Source organism: Heloderma suspectum, chromosome 2, assembly GCF_057233095.1.
Source record: "Heloderma suspectum isolate Gila_16-S chromosome 2, 16-S_ref, whole genome shotgun sequence".
Taxonomy (NCBI): Eukaryota; Metazoa; Chordata; class Lepidosauria; order Squamata; family Helodermatidae; genus Heloderma; species Heloderma suspectum.
The window spans coordinates 27,266,418-27,288,507 of record NC_139459.1 but is presented as its reverse complement, the minus strand read 5'-3'; the positions used below and the strand labels follow the sequence as shown (position 1 = coordinate 27,288,507).

Here is a 22,090-nt window from a genome sequence, read left to right as displayed (position 1 = left end):
TATGGCAGTGGAAATGCAAGTATATGATAAACAAAGGATTGATAAAATCCAAACTGGCAACCAATGACTGCCATAAATTCTTTAGCTCATAAGGCCATATCAGCCTCCCCAAACCTTGTGCCCTCCAGATTTTTTGGACTACAACTCCCATCAGCCCTAGGCAGCATGGTCAATGGGCAGGAATATGGGGGTTGTAGTCCAAAAATATGGAGGGCATCGGGTTGCTGGGCTATAGGCTATTCTAAGGCAGTCAAATATTTGCTGAGTCAAATATTTGCCATGATGTGCCATTGTGTTGTTCTATTATGTTGAGCAGATAATATTAATACCTTGTGCTATAAAAGCTATTCTTCCTCCTAATCTGGATGAATTTCTGAAGTGAACTGCCTGCCCTAAGGGGCTATATATATTCTCCCACTCCAGTCTGTCTGTAGAACACCTACTGACCCTGTGTCCCTGCCTTAAGTCTCTCCATCACTCTGTGTGACCTCTTTGTTTTCCATTCTCCCATGTCAAGACGTTCTCCCTACATCTTCGATTTGATGACTACCTGCTAAAATCACTCTCCTGGAACACCCATACCAACTCAAACATTCAAAAATAGCTTCTGGTGCTCTCTTCCCTGGATTGAACCACATCGGACTGCAGATGGGCATTGTAAGCTAAGAGTTAATGGGTTGGAACCAGATTTATGCTGGATCAACTGTGCTTGTGGAAGTGGATATCTCTGCCCCCTCTGTCCCATGGCAGGCCCTTCAGCCCCCTGAAAACACTACAGAGGGAGTAGGCATGTCAGAGGAATCCCTCTGGAGGGTCAGGTTTGCCAAGCTTTTAGCAGCTCAGCTTCTCAGATGCCAGCTCACTTACCCACAAGCTGGCCCAACTTGACCTATATCAAGTTGGGCCAGCCCTCAGATTTTCGCATCTTTCCCCCCTCTCATTAAAACCGGCATTTATGGAAATTGCAGCTGCAATTTGCATAATTTATGCAAATTTTGGCCATAATTTGGCCAATTGTGTCTGTAAATATGCTTAACTTGCACAAATTTTGGCCAAAATTTGTGTTATTGCCGATTTTAATGGGAACCAAAAAAGATGTGAATGTTCCTGGATTTCAACTGCAAGCTGAGCCAGGGTCTGTGGGGAAGTCTTGCGACCCCAAAAAGGGCTGGATTACCAGTGACGGCCATCCCTAACAGTTAGTAGACGCTGCTGAAAGGGGTGAGCTGTGGAGGGGGGATCCCCCCCAAATTGAGTGGAGGGATCTTCAGCAAGCAGAACCCTTCCTCTTGTGGAAGGCAGACCCTGGATCTGACCTACTCTCATACTGTGCAGAAAATGGTGGCATGGACAGGGAAACTGGATCTGGGAATCCTGAGTTTCCAGTTGTGGACATGCTGAATGGGAGAAATGATGTTGCACCACCACTGACAAATTTTCCTACAGTCCGTCCCATATTTTAGATAGATACCCAGAATCTGAGCCGTGTACAGCTCAGCGTATAGTGTACAGCTATGAACTATCCAAGTCATGTTTTTGAACCTGCTGGGGGGGGGTTGTTTTTTTTAAACAGCAGTGATGAGGCCATATGCATCTCCCTGGGAAGGGAATTCCAAAAGTGGAGGGCCACCACTGAGAAAGCCCTCCCCCTAGTACCTGTCAGCCTAATGGCTCTTGCTGGTGGGCCAATGAGTAGGATTTTTGACACTGATCTTAATCCTTGGGCAGAATCATACAGGTGAATAGGAGAGAGAGAGGGAGAGAGAGAGGGAGAGAGAGAGTTGTTCAACTGATTAATTCATTGATTGCAATAAGACGTTTGATTTTACTGGCAAACCTTGTGCAGGGGGGATGTGGTAACCTACAGGGTAATCTCCTGCTAAGAAGTTGTAATAGCTGTTGCAGGTGGAGTTTTCATGCCATTTAAAAATTGGTCCTACCTGAAGACTCTGAATAGTCTGTGCTCTGAATACTTTCTTATCATCTCCAACCAGCTTGTTGTTTATTTGTTTATGTTAACATTTTCTATGCCACTCCTTCATCATCAAAGGCAACCCCAGGGCAGTGTATATAAAATTATAAAAATAATATAATATGACTGTAAAAAATTAGTAGAGGCATAAAAACCATAAAAGCAGCACACACACAAAAGCCAATCAATCTAAAATCAGTTTAGCTTGTAATTTTGATTCAATTTCAAAATTCTCCTCAAAATGCCTATGCAAACAAAAGCATTTTAATTTGGCACCTCATTGTGAGAGATTGCAAGTCTGAATCCTTGCATGAGTAAAAGAACCAAAAAAGAAAACCTTGCTGTACTTGTTGGTGAAAATCTAACATGACTTCTTCCTGATGGGTTAAATTTCCACATCCTGGGAGGTTTCTTACATGTGGGAAAACTCAAACAGGTCTTCACCCAGCTGCACTCCAAATCTGTACAGTCCCAGAAAAGTCTGTATCACATAATTAATTTGTCTGCATGATTGACCTGAACTGTTAGATCACTTTTTGTTATCTTTCTTTTTCCAATCCACTTTTTGTAGGAAATTACTAGCGCCCCTTCATACAACTGTCACTCTATTTGGGCCACCAGTTGAGAGCCTCCTTTATCTCCGATGGGAAATATCTATATCACTTTTTGTGATATAGCCATTATGGCTTACTGTAATGGCTCATTCCCCTTCATGGATCACTGCCTTGTTGTGGCGAAGGGGCTTGCGTAACTCAGTGAAGCCATAAGCTATGCCGTGCAGGGCCACCCAAGACGGACAGGTCATGGAGGAGAGTTCTGACAAAATGTGGTCCACTGGAGAAGGAAATGGCAACCCACTCCAGTATTCTTGCCAAGAAAACTCCATGGAACGTATCACAAGGCTAAAAGAGATGACGCTGGAAGATGAGCCCCTCAGGTCGGAAGGTGTCCAATATACTACTGGGGAAGAGGAGAGGGAATTTCCAAGTAGCGCCAGAAAGAGCGAAGTGGCTGGGCCAAAGCTGAAAGGACAGTCAGCTGTGGATGTGTCTGGTGGTGAAAAGAAAATCCGATGCTGTAAAGAACAATTGAGCACGGTCTGGGAGAGAGCGCAGGACAGGAAGGCCTGGCGTGCTATGGTCCATAGGGTCACGAAGAGTCAGACACGACTGAACGACTGAACAACAACAACAATGGCACATTGTTTTGATGCATACACATTATCATGCATACAGTCAGTTAGACAACTGCATGATGCTGCTCATTGCACACTGGCTGCTAGAACTGGAGTGGCGGCGACGGCATCTGTGACAGCTTCACCTGCCAGATGGTGAATGGCTATCATCCTAGAACAAAATAATGCTCTCGCTATCATAATGCCCTTATACAAACCTATAGCACAGCCACACTTGACATACTGTGTAGAGTTCTGGCTGCTGCACCTCAAAATGGATATTGTAGAGTTGGGAAAAGTGCAGAAATGGGGTTGAAACTATCAAGGGGCTGGAGCAACTCCCCTATAAGTCAAGGGTACAAAGTTTGGAGCTGTTTAGCTTAGGAAAAAGATAAGGAGGGACATATAAAATTATGTATAAATTATGTAAGAGGTGTATAACTTTATGCATGGTGTGGAGAAAACGGATAGGTAAAGAAAGGGTGTTTAACCTGTCTCATAATTCTAGAGCCTGGGGTCATCCAATGAAGCTGAATGGTGGGCTGTTCAGGACAGATAAAAGGAAGGACAGGACAGATGGAAGGACATACTTCTTCACACAGCACATAGTTAAACTATGGAATTCACTACCACAAGATGTAGTGATGGCCACCAATGTGGACGGCTTTAAAAGGAGATTGGACAAACTCATAGAGGAGAAGGCTATCAGTGGTTGCTACTCATCAGGGCTGTATATTGCATCTAGCATCAGAGGCAGCATGCCTTTGAATACCAGTTGCTAGGGAACAACAGCGGGAGGTGCTACGTTGCCCTCATGGCCTGCTTGCAGGCTTCCCATAGGCATCTCGTTGGCTAGTGTGAGAACAGAATGCTGGACTAGATAGCCTTTGCTCTAATCCAGCAGGGCTCTTCCTAAGTTCTTATGTCTGGTCTGGTGGTCTTGATTCTCCACTCCCTTGCAGTTCTCCTTCCTGTGTAGAAATGGACCTAATGCCAGTAAAGCAGGGTTATCAAACATTTTTCAGCCCGAGAGCCGAATTCAATTTCAGAGAAGCTCTTGGGGGCTGCATTCCCAGTGGTGGACGGGCCAAAAACAAAAGAAGGCAGGTCCAAAGGCAAAAGGGGTGGGGCCCAAACACCAAAAACAGCACCATATTTTAGCTTAAAGCTCTGCCTGTCAATAAATAAGCCTTAGGAGAGGCGTTTCAACCTTTTAGAATGGAATGAAACTATGCTAAAGCCAGGAAACCACCAAATGACCAATGGTTGGCTGGGGGGGGTGGAGCAAGAACCACCTGGTGACATGGGGAAGGGGGCTTGGCCATCTGGGGAACCACGGAGGGCTGGATTATGACACCAGGTGGGCCACATTTGGCCCACAGGCCTAAGGTTCAACACCTCTGCTTTATAGGATAGTGTGAGTTCCTTGAATTGCAGGAGTGAGCAGCAGGATGAATTGGAGTTGGGAAGTTGTGACTGTCTTTCCCCCTAGAATGGGGACATTAAGACTAGACAAAAATGCTGCTATCAGGAAGGAGTGGCATTTTTTCTTGGAGATCAAGGACAGTTTAAAGGAATCAAGTTCTGAGCAGGCGCCAAGGGTGACCTCTCTGATTAATGCCAACCATGCAGGCACAGAAGCAGGACAGCAGCATGGAATACAGCTTTTTATTAGTTATGAATGTTTTCTGGGTAAGAATGCCCAATTCAGGATAAAAACAAGTATTACAAGCAGTGAAGGTTCATATTATGAGCTGGCTGCTTGAGAACTTCATCAGCATCTCTTCAAATTACTACTGCAAGTCCATTCTAAAAAAATTATTCCCCATTTGCCCTGACTTCTTAATATTGTTAACTATGGGTAAATTCAAACAACCAGTTTGAAAAGTAGACTGGGGGCTATCTTCAAGAGCGATTTAGTGCAAAGTTAGAGCAGCTTGAGGTCCGTCACGACAGATGACGTTGTCACCAATCTTCTGCCAACCAGCCACTTCTCTCTTGAAAAGCTGCATTTTCTGACACTCTTTTTATTTATTTATTTATTTATTTATTTCTATACCGCCCAATAGCCGAAGCTCTCTGGGCAGTTCACAAAAATTAAAAACACAAACCACACAATAAAACAATTTAAAATATATAGAACATTAAAGCCACAATATAACAATGCAACCACAATAAAACCTAGCAGCAGTGCAGGAGTTTAAAATACAGATTTAAAACAGCAAAGCTAAAAGTTCAGAAAGCTAAAATGTTAAAATGCCTGGGAGAATAAAAAGGTCTTCACCTGGCGCCGAAAGGAATACAATGTAGGTGCCAGGCGAACCTCGCTAGGAAGCTCATTCCAGAGCCAGGGTGCCACAGCAGAAAAAGCCCTCCTCCTAGTAGCCACCCGCCTCACTTCCTTTGGCAGGGGCTCACGGAGAAGGGCTGCTGACGATGATCTTAAGGTCCGAGCAGGCACATATGGGAGGAGGCGATCCTTCAGATAACCTGGCCCCAAGCCGTTAAGGGCTTTAAATATTAATACCAGCACTTTGAGTCGGGCCCGGAAATGGACTGGCAGCCAGTGCAGCTGGAAAAGTACTGGCGTAATATGAGCTCACAGGCCAGTCCCTGTTAACAATCTTGCTGCCCTATTTTGGACCAGCTGAAGTTTCCAGACCGTTTTCAAAGACAGCCCCACGTATAACGCATTGCAGTAATCCAGACGAGAAGTTATCAGAGCATGGATAACTGTAGCTAGGCTATCTCTGTCCAGATCAGGGCGTAGTTGGTATACCAGCCTCATCTGATAAAAAGTCCTCCATGCCACTGAGTTCACCTGTGCCTCAAGTGACAGTTCTGGATCCAAGAGCACCCCCAAACTACGAACCTGATCCTTTAGGGGGAGTGCAATCCCCTCCAGAACAGGTTGAATATCACCTAGCCGGGCAGACGAACCACCCACTAACAGTACCTCCGTCTTGTCTGGATTGAGTTTCAGTTTATTGACCCTCATCCAGTCCATTACCGTGCCCAGGCCCTGATTCAGAACAGCCACTGCCTCACCTGGATTTGATGAGAAAGAGAGGTAGAGCTGGGTGTCATCCGCATATCGATGGCACCTCAGCCCACACCTCCCCCAGCGGTTTCATGTAGATGTTAAACAGCATGGGGGATAAAACAGAGCCCTGTGGAACCCCATGGCACAATTGCCATGGCACAGAGCAGTAATCCCCCAGCACCACCTTCTGGAATCGGCCATCCAAGTAGGAGCGGAACCACTGTAATGCAGTGCCTCCAACTCCCAACCCAGACAACCTATCCAGACGGATACCATGGTCGATGGTCTTTTTATTCCGACTTTTTTTAATGAAAGCAGCTCCATGGTGATTTTGCCACAGTGGGCCATGTCCCCCCGCCACACATTAAATCCTGGACATGCCTCTGTGACCTGGCAGTGACATGATCAAGGGGGTGGGATGCCCCATTTCCTCTTGCTTCCCCAATGGAAATTGTTTTTCCCATTGAGAAAATCCCCTGGAGCTCAGCAGCGACCCCTCACATTACAGCAATAGTGGGGAACTCATTCACCTTAGGTAGCCCGCTTTTAATCTTTAACATATCCCCCCTTCTGTGCATGTTTACTCAGAAGTAAGAAATAAATCTTGCTCCCCTGCAGTGAAAGGGTTAAAGCGTAATTTTAGTAACTCATCCTAAAGTGCTCTTTCACATCTCCGATGCTCTCCTAAATTGCTATTGCGATGTTGTGTTTCTTTGGTGTTCTGTAGTTTCTCTCTTGTTATGTAAAGTCCCTTCTCCGCTTTATCACAGTAATGATCTTTTGGGTTTATGAGAGCTTCTCATTGTGAGCAGGGAGAATGAGAAAGGGAGAAAGGGGGGTTGGAAGGGGGGTTTGAAAACAATAGGCAAAAGTGGACACATGGGGAAAGATGGGGTGGGAGCAATTACTCTGCAGCAGATTGCTGGGATATGGCAAAACTGAGGTGATGGGGAGAGCTCTCCAGAGCCTTCAGATGCTGCACTGGAGACCTGGGAATTTTGGTTTCTTCAGGGAAATCTGCGCACATGGGGAAAATTAGTTGTTCTCCATTCATAATGCAGCAGCGGGGAGCCTGGACAGGGGTGGGAAACAAGCCTCTCTCATTGGTTGAGCAGCCCCCGCCAGTTTGATGATGTTCAGCTCTACTCCCCCCACCCCACCTGGAAGTATGTTCCTTTCAAGCACTGAAAACCAGATTTCTTGCTTGGTGTGTCCCTGACGGACTAAAGCCAATTCCGTGAAAATCCGGGTAATACTCCAACGTGTTTTTCATTCCTTTGTCATGAAGATCCCCCCACCCCTGGTAAAACAACTGCAGAGTCATTTTTTAATTTTGGTGGGTTGAATAGTTATTTGCATGCAGGTCACATCATGTCCTGAAAGCATGAGCCAGAATGTTGTTGCTGCTGTCCCCAGGATCTCTTACAGTGTCATAGACGATTCTGGTGTGCAACTCCCAGAGTGCATACAACAGCAAGCAGTCTGAGGGTTGCATTCCAGCATGCCCTGCACCATCTCCAAGGCGATCCTGGGCACACCGATGAGAGTGTATGCTGCGGGCCGGCCTTTGCTCGTGTAATTGGACGGCTTCCTGTTCCACAGCAGATTCTTCAGCATATCAGTTATCACAGCCTTCCCCAAACTGGTGCCCATCAGACACATTGGACTACAACTCCCAGCATTCCTTACCATTGGCCATGCTGGCTGGGGCTGATATGAGTTGACATCCAGAACACCTGGAAGGCACCAGGTTGGGGAAGACTGAGTTATCACATCACATTAATCATTTAAATACACCCTAAGCAGCTGTGATTAATACTTGTAATTGTGGTTCCTTGGAGTCTTAATATGGAGCCTTTTATCCCTTCTTCTCCCTCCGCCTCCACCACCTTTGCTGTCCCTCCTTCTTGACTAGGTTGCCTAATTTGTTAACATTGTAACACACTTTTCACATGATGATTGCACTGAATCCATAATGAATAATAGCAGGAATAATAATATTTTTTGCTGTTCAGACTCAATCCAGCCAGGCAGTAGGCAACATGATGCCCTCCAGATGTTTTGGATTACAGTGCCCATAAGCCCCAACCGGCATGGCCAATGGACAGGAATTATAGGAGCTGTAGTTCAAAACATCTGAAGGGTGCCTGTGATCTAGTCTTTGCTTGGCTTCCTTTCATGTTATTTTACAAGCACTCTTGCTTAAACTGGGCAACCTCAGTACCAAAAGTGAATCTCATTCATATATAAATAAATATCACTGGGTCTGATTTGGAAGCAATGAATAAGGTATTGACAAGAGATGTCTTGTCAACATTTCATAGCCTAGATCTTCCCACTGTCATTTAGTAAAGCATAAGGCAACTCTTCTTAGAGTGACAAATCTTGCATTTGTAAGTTCAAACTGGGATCAGTGACCTACTTTAACTTGACTGTGACATTAATATATTGGTCAGTGTGCTGAGATGTATGATTACTTTGCATACATCTAAGCTTTTCTGTAATTGTCACCGTTTTTGCATTTCATTTCCCTCTGACCTTTTTTTCTCGTTGGGATGAGATGTCTCTCTGCTAGGGTTGGAGTGGGACTTGGGAGAGTGTAGTGCTAAAAGAAGACAATGTCACATTTATTTTTCCATGCTGTAGAAATAACCTCATTATGGGACAGTTCTGTAGACCACAGTATTGTGCCATGAGAGAACTTCTAGTGCATTGTGAGAAAGACTTGAACTCAGTAAAAGCTACTCCAACCCCAAAGTATTTGAGATGGTGAGAATTTAATTCAGTTCATTTTTTGATAAGAACTTCCCAAAATCTGAAAATTTCTTCATAAATGGGACATAAAGAACTTGAGATTTTAAAAAAATTGAATGTGAGAAAAAGCAAAACCGGTAGGTTTATCCATCCAGATAGAAGGCTTTGAGCACATAGCTCTTAAAAGTCTGGCTTTGAATCTCTGCATATTCAACTATGCTTATGGTGCTGAATGAGGGTTGCCACCTCTCTTTTTCTGATAGGCTCCTCGTCTTTAACAGCTGCATCGTATGGACCTCTCCATGTTGGGAATAGGTGTACCTATGGAATTTGGCAGTGCCTATGGGTGATAATTTTGTTTGGTTTGCTTCTGATACCCTACCAAAATTTGCAAATGTCTTCATAAACAGGATGGAAAGAATGTGAGATTTTTTAAAAAAATTAATGTTGGACAAACCAAAAATAAGCGATTCAGCCATCCTTAATTACAGGCCTTCAAGCAGACCCTAAATACTTATTTATTTATCTTGGCCTATAACTGAGTCAGAACTTTATTTGATGCCATTGTGTATATGGTGTTATCTGCTTTTAATTGTCAATGTTGATTTTATCATTGTTTTATTATCATTTTTATCATCAGTTTTGAGGGGGGGGGTTGTATGTTTTAAATTTTGTATACTACTTTGAGTGCAGGCGGGTTCCATAAAAGGCAACTTATACATCTTTTAAATGAATAAAGAAGGCAGTGAACCCTGGTGTAAAAATAGGGGAGTTACCTGTGTGTATTCCTATTTGATCTGTGAAATGTGGGAGTGTATGCATTTTGCTTTTCGATTATCTTTAATATTTCAACTTTGATCATATCCCCTTTTCAGCTTACGAAATGTTCTTTACTATCATATTTCCAAGCAAGAAACTGGAGAAAGCCTCTGTAATGAAAATCTTTCTTCCAACCATTCTGCAGCTGAGAGAACAGGAAAGCTAATCTCCCACTTTGCCTTTAGTAAATCCTGTGCAAAGAAAATCTAAGGCCTCCCATTGGCCAACCCACTTTATGTTAATCTTTGTGGCTTTACATATCCCCTCCCAAAGCCCTCCTCTCTTAAGCACACCAGCCTGAGCTGTCAGAAAGAGTAAGCACAAGACTTCTCTGGGTGAAATGCTCGCTTTCCCATGAGCGATACATGTTCCCCCACTCTCCTGGTCCTTGGAAGTGTCTTGTTGTTAAAACCCAGATGTTCCATGTAGTTTCAAGCACAAGGAGACGCGTTGGGCTTCTGAAAAAAGTGGTGACATCGCTGAATACAAAGAGGAATAAAGCAGCATTTGAACAGGTATTCAGGGAGCTGTACTGGTCAGTGCAGCCGTTTTTAAATCTGTAGAGTGGGAGAAAAAGTCAGCTTTAAATTTACAGTCTTCTGTGATAATGTTTTTAGAAAGCTCTGTGGAGCTTGATTATGAGAAACCAGCAAACTGCTGCTACTAAATGCCTTATGTTTAGAGACAGGACAGGAACTTCATGTGCAAGTAGTGGCTGTCGTTTCATGGTTGGCTCTGAGCATCAAATGAAGGGCAAACCACACTTTGCCAAAAGAAAAGCTTCCAGTGACACATGGACAGTGAACCAAGCAGCCGACACTAGAACGAGCATGTTTGCATTGCACAGCTTAGCCAGCAGCAGACACAGTGACGAATATGACGAAGGTAAGTGTTTTTTAAAAAATGATTTCAGCTTCATGAATTGGAATTTTAAAATGTACACAAATGATTTGAAGATCATTTCATTACCCCCAACCTAAAGCCCAGTTGTATCTCAGGGTAGTAAAATGTCCCAAAACAAATTCATGTGTATGTGGTGTCAGAAGAATGGCACTTAACAGTGCAATCCTATGCATGTGTGTACCCAGACATAAGCACCATTGAATTCAATGGAACTTACTTCCAGATAAATGAGTATTATTTGTTTGTTTGTTTGTTTGTTTACAAAATGCCACTCTGTATCTAACAAGATTCCCAAGTAGTGAACAATAAAAAAGAAAATAATAATAAAAATGCAGAATTAAAACATTTAAATCAGATTATATCAATAAAACTATGGCTGGTCAATCAGAGAATGCTTGTTTAAATAAAAATGTCTTCAGCAGGTGCCAAAAACAAAACAATGCCTGACATCAACAGGCAGGGAGTTCCACAGGGAGGGAGCCAGTACACTGAAGGCTCAACTCAGAATGCACTCTGAACCGAAGGCAGCCTACATCTTCTTTCCTGAATCAGTTTTTGTTTGAAAAACCCACTGGAGCTTCTTCTTCTTTTTTACCCAAATGCTTTCCTCAGCTGAGACAAAAAAGCATCCCAAAAGCAATAATCAATAGACTCGTCAGGATTTTTTTTAGCCCAGGTTCTTTTTGTTTTTTAGAAAAAAAACTCAGTATGGGCATTGAAATCTGCTTCCCTGGGTTGATTTTTGTTTGAATTTTTTTTAACCCAACGTGGTATATTGGCTGAGACAAAAAAAATCACCCCAAATAAAGGAATCAGTTGGGGGGTTGTAGAGGATTTGTGTGTGTGTGTGTGTGTGTGTGTGTGTGATTTTGTGCACCAAAAGAAAATTGTAAATGGTAAGTGGATGAAATTTGGGGACATTGTTTACTACAGTGTGGGTAGTATACAGTCAATGTACAGTCAAAAAAGACTACACTGCCCCCATCTATGAGCTATCGTTGTACCAATCTCATGATCCTATTGTGTGTGTATGGTTTCTGGTTGTTTGTATTCTTTCATAAACTGCTTCAGGATTTGTTTGAAATGAGAAGCGGTATATAAATATTGCAAATAAATAAATAAATATTAAAACAGCTACAAAAACTCTGTAAGTATAATAACGAAAAACAAAAAAGCAGCAGTGAATACTAATACTAATTTTTTATTTACAAAATTTATATCACACCTTTTTTCCTCTCGCAAGGAACCCAAGGCAGCTTACATGATCCTCCTCCTCTCTGTTTTATCCTCACAACAACCCTGTGAGGTAGGTTAGGCTGAGAGTCGAAGACTGGCCCAAAGTCACCCAATGAGCTTCATGGCTGAGTGGGGACAAGAACCTGGGACTCACGACTCTCAGTCCAACACTCTAGCCACTACAGCACACTGGCTCTCAATCAGTTTATTATCAATCAATATATCAGTTTATAATGCCTGGTAAAAGACAAATGTTTTTTCTCAATACTCTAAATTCTAATACCCTCCCCAGGTAGTTCCTGCAAAGCACCGGCATCTAAAATAGTGCCATATGCTGCAGTGGGACCTCACTACAGAACATGGTTTGAATATTACAGCTTGCCCATAGTCACCCAGACAGCTTCATGGATGAGTGTGCTTTTGAAGCTGGACCTGTCCCAACCAAACCTAGTGCTCTGTCCTCTGCTTACACTTGCATAATTTATGGTACTGCTGGTAATTCTTTTTAGCAGAAGATGGATTGCTGTAACTATAAAAAATGAGTGGTGGAGAAGAATGGAAAGAGACTGGAATTGCTGGGATCTGAAGTGCCAATAAGATTATCATTTTGAGACTTTAGCTACGTGGTTCCAACTTTTTTAAAATAATGAGGACTAGAACTTTTAAAAATTAAAACCTGAAATTAGCTTGATTCTGTGTGGATTGATGGAGAAGATGCTAAACACTGAAAATTCAAAGGGGAACCAGTCCTGCATTGAGCAGGGGGTTGGACTCGATGGCCTTGTAGGCTCCTTCCAACCTTACTATTCTATGATTCTATGATTCTAAATATCAGCCAGATACTCCTTGAGGACCATTCCTCTTTTAAAATCTTATAGTTGTTCTCCAGAAGCCCTGAATTGGGTTTCCTCAGTTTCTGTGAATGTCTCAAGTCATTTTGACTATGTGAGTAGGGTGGCTGCATATAAATGGTCAGAAAAAGTGCCATTTTTTGGTTAAAAGCCAGGATACAAATAAAACAAATAATAAAAATAAATAAAAGAGGAAATTCGTACCACCAAAAGATGATACAGAGCTGTGTTGACATTTGCATATGTTAATATATGTTAATTGAAACAGAATGCAATATAGGTTTGTCCAGCTACAGGTAAAGTCTTATAGAAAACCATCAGATTCTCCTTGACATCTGTAACAAAACTGTGACCCGGTGACCTGTGTGCCTGCTCATTCTGCTGCCCAGGTTCTCACTGTTGATGAGGGGCAACTTTGAGGCCCCTGCCTGCTCTCCCTCTTGATGGCTCTTTACCCTGAAACCAGACCTGTGTGGGACTGGGACTTCCCTTCAAACAGAGAACCCCTCTCTGACAGTCCTTCAAATAGAGGATTGCCCTCTGTAAAGTAGGACACATGGCCACTTACAGGGAAGTGGGCATCTGGAGACAAAACCAAAATAGAATGTCAGAATTTCTGGCCAGCAGGAAAAAAAATAATTCGAAAGAGATTTATCTGATAGAACAAGAAATGGAGAACATGTTTTAGATTATTGAACAACTGCCTAAAGCTGAATTGGACTGGCATCATGTGTCTCAGTTCTGTCACGGTAAAACTCAGCTAAAGGAAATCAGCAATTCTCTACTTATAAGAAAGGTTTAATATTTCTGTTATGAATAAGTAACATAAACACCTGCTGCATGAGTGTTAACAAAGCCGACGCAATCAGAGTGGAGCTAGGCCTACTGTGGGGAGACTGAGTGAGCATATCTGTTCCGGCCCCAATCCAGCAGTGCTAGTATCTGGGTACTTCTTCTGAGTACGGGCTTCTGTATTGGATTCAGTTGCTGGTGGCGGTTCCGCCCAAGCGGTGGCTTTGCACACACAATCTATCTGCCTCTTTGAATGTTAATCAACTTCTGTTCATGCTGCCATTCCTTCGTTATTGTCAAGCACCCATTTCACTTAAAGGTTCTACATATTTTGGAGCATACACGCTCATTTGTGATCGCACTGCTTCCTTTATTTATTCCCTTTTTTTAATCCTGTCCTTCCTCCAAAGAGTTCAGGGCAGTGTATATATTATGTTCACTGAAACCCTGACATAGGTTAGGCGGAGAGATGGTGACCAGCTCAAAGTAACCCATTGAATTCCATAGTTAAGCAGGAATTTGAACCTGGGTCACCTTGGCCATTGTCCAGATACACTATGTTGTAAGCCAATGTAGTGCGATAGCTAGAGCAGCCTTCCCCAATCTGGTGGCTTCTAGATGTGTCAGACTACAACTCCCATCATCCATAGCCAGCATGGCCATCTGGAGGGCACCAGGTTGGGGAGGGCTGAACTACAGTGTCAGACTAGGCCTGGGTTCGAATGCCGCTCAGCTATGAAGCTCACTGTAATTTAGGTAATTGCAGGATTCTTTGGCTCCTTAACTGTTTATATTTGTTTGAAAATGCTTGGGGCTAATGGCATGATGCTACATGTTTTTCTAGACTTATGGCACCCCTTTATGGCGATCTCTCAGCTTACATTATGAGCTGCAATCAAAGGCAAACTTAAAGTCCTAGTGATCGCCTAGGTGTCAGAGTATCTCATGTTTCATGTTTGGCACTTCTGTGGTCTGGTGGCACAGTTTCTGCTGGCAGCATGCCTCTCTGAGTAAATGACTGAATAGTGATGCCCCATCCAAAAATACTTCCACTCTTGACTTACAAAAGATGAGGGCAACCGTTACTCCCAAACTGCAAAGCTCAGACTTATATCAGACTTCTGCCATTCTCAAATGCTGACTGTGGAGGGTCTGTAGCTCAGTGGCAGAGCACCTGCTTTGCATGCAGAAGGTCCCAGCTTCAGTCACTGGCACCTCCAGGTAGGGCTGTGAAAGATTCTTCATTAAGCATCCCGCTGGGAAGACATAGTTGTCAGCCAAGTGTAAACATACTATGAATTACATCATATATTGTAATATATCTCTAGCAATGTAATTGTTAGCATTTAGAGACTTCAGGGTCTATATTTTTAGTATTAAAGCATAAGGGTATACTTTCAAAATAACACATTTCAAGTATGATTATTTTAGATCCTCACTTGCCTTCAGAACATGGCAAATCTGTGTTCTTTCAGAACAGCTCCAATGTACTCTATAGACCAGGCACAGTAGTTACAGCCCGTGGAAGCTGGTAGCTCCGATGTCAGTGGGGCGGTGAATCTGCTCCAGGTTTCAGTCAGAACCAGTCAGATCTCTAAAGGAGCCATCCGGGGTGCGAAGCCACCAGCCCCCACTGGTTAGAGCAGCTGTCCTCAACTTGGTGACCTCTGGATGTTTTGGAGTACAACTCCAAGCTTTCCTGACCATTGGCCATGCTGGCTGGGGCTGATAGGAGTTGAAGTTCAAAACATCTGGAGGGCACCAGGTTGGTTAAGTAATCCTAAGTAGCCCTCAAATTAGATGTAATGAACAGTGTAGTCACACTCAGATGAGAAATAATACTGGCTTTACACTGTGACACTTTAATTACTGTTTCTAAAATAAAACCCGTTGTTTAAGTATTGACAGGTTGAGGCAAGTCCTGCTTTTAGCTCTAAGGCAATAGTGATTTTTGGCAACAAATATAGTTGTCAGTAGAACAAGCTAAACATATCCTGTTTCACAAACTACTAGCACCTAGCGCACTGTGTCATGGAATAAATGTTAAATACAAAAGTCATCAGAACTCTTTTTAAAAGGCTTCTGTACAAGTTGAACAGAAGTTGACTAAAATGGACATCAGTGGTGTTTCACATATGATAATATTTTAGGTTTAGACTATATGTTAATAAATGCATCTGTATTTGTTTTAGATATTTATGCCCTGCCGTTCAATCATTTGAGACCCAAGGCAGCTTACATAAAATCATAAAATCAAGTGTGTGTGTGTGTGTGTGCGTATCTCAACAGTAACAAAACAACAAGGCCAAACATATGAAAACTAAATCAGCAAAGCAGAACATGAATACACAGCAGCCATCAGGAAAAATACCTGAGAGAAAAGAAATCGTTTTAATTGTATTCTAAATGAGAGCAGAGGTGATACTAACTGAATTACCCTGGGCAGGGCTTTCCAGAAGTAGGATGCTACAACTGAGCAGGCCTTGTCTCCTGTCAGCAGGGTCCCTTGGAGCAAGGTGTCCATTGAATGGCAGGTTCATTTTCAAAATGGAAATGTTGAAATATTTACTGCTATTCCTCACTTGCTACATTTAATGAAAAAGGGAAAGGCATATATAGAAAAAATGGTAAAGAACTGATGATAGGCCACGTCTCTGTTTTTCCTGAGGACCATATACTAGAACTGCATGAAGGAGATGAAAGTAATGTGCTTCTATTTTACCCTGTGGTTGTGATCATATAAAATAAAAGAACTTAGAAATAAGTTATGTTAAAATAAGTATGATTTACTTCCAAACAAATTTATTTCTGGGTGAAACAGACATCATATTTTTATGGCACTGGGGCCAATTCTGAAGTGAGCTTTTCTAAACTAGGCTTTTATTGTGCATTCACCATTCCTTACTCTTAATTGTTTATGCTCCAGTCTTGCTTCTGTGTTTTAAAAGCACAGACACATTTTTTGGGGTGGGGGGGAATCTGGTATTTTTTGGCATCGCAAAAAGTGCAAGTCTCTACCAGTGTAGAATCTAGATGCGTTATTCTGTTATACCACAGTGCCACCTAGAAGTTTTAAAGCAGAAAGGCAGGAAAGGAAAAGCTCATTGTGTAGAGATCCGATCTTAATTCTGCAACGAATCCGGAAGAAACAGTAGGTTAAACACCCTTTTCTAGAAAAGCTCAGTGTTAATCCAAAATGTACCTTTCCTTCCTAGGGGTCAAGTTCTGAACATACTAGCTGTGCATGTTTGCAGCAGAAGTTGGCTCTAAACAAATGGTCTTGATTCATTGGTGATTGATTAATTGATTGATTGATTGATTGATGTGACTGCACTGTCAAAACGCAAGCTGCCCCCATCCCCAGAGTAGTTTTGCAACTACTTTAATTTGTTTTTTAAAGTGACAAATGAACATTCGAACATGTTTTCAATAATAATGGGCAGCCTGGGGTAGGTGGATGTGGGTGGGTGGAACTGATTAAATTAATCAGCATTAGGGTGCAATCCTATGGGGATAGGCGGCCACCTCTGAACTCGGAGGCGGCCGCCTATCCAATGCAGGGCAGGAGAAACACAGAGGGGATGATCCCCTCCGCGCTTCAGCCGCCCTGCATTTGTGGCTAGGCAGCTGATTTCGGCTGTCTAGCCGCGGGAAGGCGGAGTGGGGGAGGCGGCTGCTGGACAACACATAAGATGTGATGTACCAGCATTTCTGCCTTCCCAGCCCTGGAATGCCCCCTGGAATGCCCCGTTTTCCCAGCTCCATGCTCCTCCTCCGAGTGCGGAGCGCGGGGCCATTCCAAGCTGCCTGCAAGGCAACGTGGGAGGGGGAGAAGGTCAGTTCTCCAGGAACCAACCTCGGATTGTGGGCTCCAAGGTCTGTTCCTGGAAACCATCATATCCTATGGCCGTCTAGTCTCTGAGTAGCAGCCACAGGATTGCTCCATCTATTTAATTAATGGTCACCTGGTCACTGTCTTCTACAGCATGGTGAGGTGTACTGTATTTCTGTTTAAATTATAATAATTATTTCTAAATTTGTATCTATACCTATAAATTAGCATATGCAACTGTAATGCAAATCACTGCCTTCTTTTGTCCTGTTTTGGTGATGCTTGGCTACCCTATTCTTGTCTGTGCCCCCCCCCGGGGGGGGTGGGCTCTTGGCAGGTGTCCAACCATGCCTACCTTTGACAGCAGCCCTGCCTCCATGTAGCTTACATTTCATAAATGTCTATAAAAGTAATATAAAACCAATATAAACAGGCCTCCCCCAAAACCATACTAAAATCCACCATATGTCAACAACTCTACTCAGCCATATCCTCCAGACAGCTTGTAAAATAAAAATGCTTTAACCAGCCATATAAAAATAGCAAAGGAGGTTGCTTGATGGGCCTCTTTTGGGCAGGGAGTCCCATACAAAAGTGCTGCCCACACACAATCTTCCTTTAGGGGGAAAAGTGGAGTGTGTAACGAGAGTCTGAGCAGCACAGATGCGAAGTTGTGCTCTCTCCTAAATTCTCCACTGCAGAAAACAGCTAATTGTGTTTGCTGCAGCTCTGAAAGTACACGGTACATTTCTAGAAAAAGAAGGGGAAAATAAGAGCCCTGGTCTGTCTGCAGACATTATTTACGAGGCTGGCAGGCAGATTCATTACTCGGTCTACTCTTGGCAGAAAGGGGTGGATGATTTCAGTCCCGCCGGCCAGAGGCAGCCCATTCTTTGGCAGGCTTCTGCGGTGACTTTTCCAGTAACCTCCTCCTGTATTCAAAAGTAGCTGAGCTGCTCTAGACTGGAGCAACCCGGTTATAACCAGTTACTGCTAAACCAGCCTGCCACAGCATGTCTCCTGCTGTTGCTCAGGAGGAGGAGGAGACAGGCTGCTGCATCCTACTCCACCCCTTTCCTCGGCCTCACTCACTGTTTGTGTTGCTCTGTGCATCCTCAGAGGCTGTAGGAAGAAGCTGATAGGGGCTGTCCTTAGGTGTTTTTGTGGGCTCCTGTCCCTGTGTGCGTATGTCTGCTGCTGCTGCGAATGGAAGAGAATAGGGCATGCTGCCCCTCCTTCCTCTATCCTTTCCTCAAAGAAAGCTGATAGTATCGGTTATATCCCAAATAAGCTGGCACCCTTGGAAGCACCATAGCAGTTTCTGTACATTTCCATCTGGACCAGACCTGTACTCCTTTTTGCTTCTGAGCTGGAGAAGTAAATGGCACTCCACTCCCAAGACAAGGCACATAGTACTCGAGGTCAGTTAAGTTGTTTTGGCACCTGAAGCAGAAAAATCCCTCAAACACCTCTTCCTTTCCTTGGCAGCAAAATAATAATAATAATAATAATTATTATTATTATTATTATTTAAATAACTTACCATTCACTGCCCTTTCTGACTAAGGTGGCCGATTCACTCTGCCTAATGGTAGGGCTGGCCGTGTTTAAAGTTGCATGCAATTTCTACTTGTGACTCATTTGTATCTGGATTGTGTCAGCCATCATTATGCACCAAAAAATAGGGCACAGATTTGCATAAAATGTACATGTGCTGATTTACATATGTATAGATCCAACTTTAGAAAGAATTACTGTCATTTAAATAGACATACAATACATCTCACTTTAGTGGGGAAGACTGTGACTAGGTGAACTGTGTGCCTGCTCAGTCCGCTGTTGTCCTGGAGCTCACTGTATCATAGAATCATAGGGATGGAAGGGTCCTACAAGACTATCAAATCTAACCCCCTGCTCAATGCTGGAAGCCTGATTCTCAGGCAGTCCCCCATCCAAGTACTAGCTAGAGCTAATCCTGCTTGGCTTCCAAAATCAGGTGCATCCAGCCCTTTCCATAGATGGGAAACTTCAGGCACTCCCTTGCTCTCCCTTCTTATACTTCTTAATCTTTAAACCTGGGTTGGATAGGACAGGCATTCAGATGAAGGATTCCTTTAAATAAAGGACTGTCTTCTGACAGCCCTTCAAATAGTGGACTGTCCTTTTAAAGTAGGTCATAGGCAGCCCTGTGCATTAGGCCCAACCCAGTCAGGACAGAAGTTGCCCCTATTTTTTTTTTATTTACAATATTTTCAATAATTTTATCTGTGAAATGTTAGAGGGTATGTATCATGTGTGTCTTAGGCTGCTACGCAGATTACATTTTGTAGGCTTGCACTTAAATATGTAACTTGTGAATACAACAAAGATGTGGCTATCAAAATACCTATTATATAGGCTTTGGCCTATGGGCCTGATTTGGCCGGGGACAGCTGGGCACTATCCATGGGCCATTCCTCTCCCTGCCCCAAGCCCCATGTCCTAGGAGGCAAGAAGAATCCCCTTGTTATTTTTGATCTGTGATTGGAGAAAACAAGCGGATTTCCCTGTATGTTGCTCCCCATCCCAACCGGAGGGTGTGTGGCATGCAGGGGAAACCCTTTGTTATCCCTTTGGGGATCCCTTTGCAGGAGCCAGTCCTGCAAGTGGCTGCTGAGTCTCTTTCTCTGTGCCTCTCTCTGAACAGAGAAAAGAGAGTCGGCAGGGTGGGAATGGATGGTGACACAGGATGGGGGGCTGCCCCCTTAAAGTCATCTGGCCCGCTGGAGGGGGGACATTTGCGCCTCTGGACCAAAAGATGTTGCCCCACCCTGATATAGGCAAACTCATCAGGGAAAGCTGATTGACCCTGTTGAGTTGGGTTTGCCTCTGTGAAATTTACAAAATGCCCCTCTGAACTTGCTGTGGTGGATCCTTGGAAAACAGATCAGCATAGGTCTTCCAGGTGGTATCCATAACCTTTTCAAAGGAGTCACTGCTCTCTGTTCTCTGATGCAGTTAACAGAGACATGTCTTTCATTATTATTTTTTTATCCAGAACAGAATAAGTTTATTACTGTTTATAATATGCTGTGATATTCAAATCTCCTGATTTTACTACCAGTCAGAAAAACAGCCAATCAGACACACTCCCTCAGTTCCTCCCAGTTCAGAGCTTTAGCTATTGCAACAGGTTTTCCCCCCTCCTAATTCTGGCATAGAATATTTGTGACTCTTGCCAGTTCTACAGCCTTGCAGCTTCAGTAAACAGTCATTCATTGATAGTTAACTGTAATGAGTCTGGTGTTTTGTTCCTCACATCCTTTCATTTTTATTTTATTATTTGCTAGAGCAATATGTTTGAAAGTCACAAGACTTTAAAAAGTGTCAACTTTTGAGGGTTTTCATGGCAACATGAGTGGGTCCAGTCTTTGAACTTCAGCTTTTCTAAAAACAAATGTGGAAAGAAGGGGAGATATGGAAAGCAGTGGAGGCTGGTGGCTCCAATGTCAGTGGGGCGGTGAATGTGCTCCAGGTTTCTGTCAGAACAAGTTAGAACTCTAAAGGAGCTATCCAAGGTGTGATGGAGAGCTCCTTTAGAGTTCTGACTGGTTCTGACTGAAACCCAGAGCACATTCACCACCCCACTGACATCAGAGCCACCAGCCTCCACTGGTGCAAATGCCATTTCAGGAGATCCCACACCTCCATTAAAAATCCCTGGGAAGGACTGTCAAATTTGCCCTCATTAAAAGGGGAACTTAAATGAACGGGTTAGTAAGCTTTTAAGGTCACAGTCTTGAATATAAAAAAGTGAGGGGAACACTGCTGTAATGAACTGGCCACTACTGCCCTCTGCTGAGCAACAGAGCTCCTCAGCTCGATGTCATGAGCTATTTATGGCTACTAATAAACAAAGGTTTTCTTTTAACGCCAGTTGTGGTGGTAGATTGTGGTTAGGTTGCGGGAATACGAGTCACTATATGGAGAACACTAACATTAGTGATGCCTTAGAAGTAGGGCTGGCCTAAGACATTTTGCAGCCAGAGCCAGCATCAAGGGTAGAAATGGTGGGGCACTTGCTGAGGACCCAGGGGCCCCACTGACAAGAACCCGCCTCTTCACCATTGCAGCCTGCTTGCTCACCTGCCTCTTGCTCTGGCCCAGACAACAGTGGTGGTGAGAAGGAGGGGCAGTAGATGCCACGGCCTACTTGCTCCCTGGCTCTCTGTCTGACAAGCAAGCAAGTGGTGGCAGTGATGAGAAAGAGGGTGAGGAGAAAGAGCAGCTGGTGATAATGGCAGTGAGAAAGTAGACTCACTCAGAGAGGGGCCCAATTGAGGGTATCTTGCCCAAGGGCCCTCCAAAACCTAGAACTGGCAGTGCCTGATGCAAAGGACAAGATGGCCCTGCTCCCCATATCATGTACAGAAGCCAGCTGGCCTGGCAGTTCAATCTGACATCAACATTAGCAATGGGATAATGTCCTCCACCACACCTGAGGCAGCAGGCTAGTTTAGTGGGCCCAGGAGAGGTTGTGTGGCATACGCATACATGGCTTTGTCTTCAGCCAAGGGGTCAGTAGAGGCTGGTGGCTCTGATTTCAGTGGGGCTGTGATTCCATTCTGGGTTTCAGTCAGAACCAGCCAGAACTCTAAAGGAAATACCCCTTAGGTGCTGAGCCTCATTTGGTGATAGGGTTCAGCATCTTGGATAGCTCCGTTAGAGTTCTGGC

At 43.7% G+C, this 22,090-nt stretch overlaps 1 protein-coding gene across 2 annotated transcripts in view; it reads left to right on the top strand.

Moving 5' to 3' along the window:
- Positions 1-10,069: 10,069 nt before the first annotated feature.
- The window catches only part of RANBP3L (RAN binding protein 3 like), a 67,268-nt gene continuing 55,247 nt past the window's right edge, over positions 10,070-22,090 (top strand). The window contains exons 1-2 of one of the 2 annotated variants that reach the window (XM_084832051.1): positions 10,070-10,277; positions 10,445-10,647. In XM_084832051.1, the coding sequence (XP_084688177.1) occupies positions 10,488-10,647 (160 nt within the window). In that variant the 5' untranslated portion in view covers positions 10,070-10,277; positions 10,445-10,487. Of the gene's footprint in view, positions 10,648-22,090 lie in introns of both variants that reach the window. The other variant, XM_084832050.1, reaches the window with a different exon arrangement.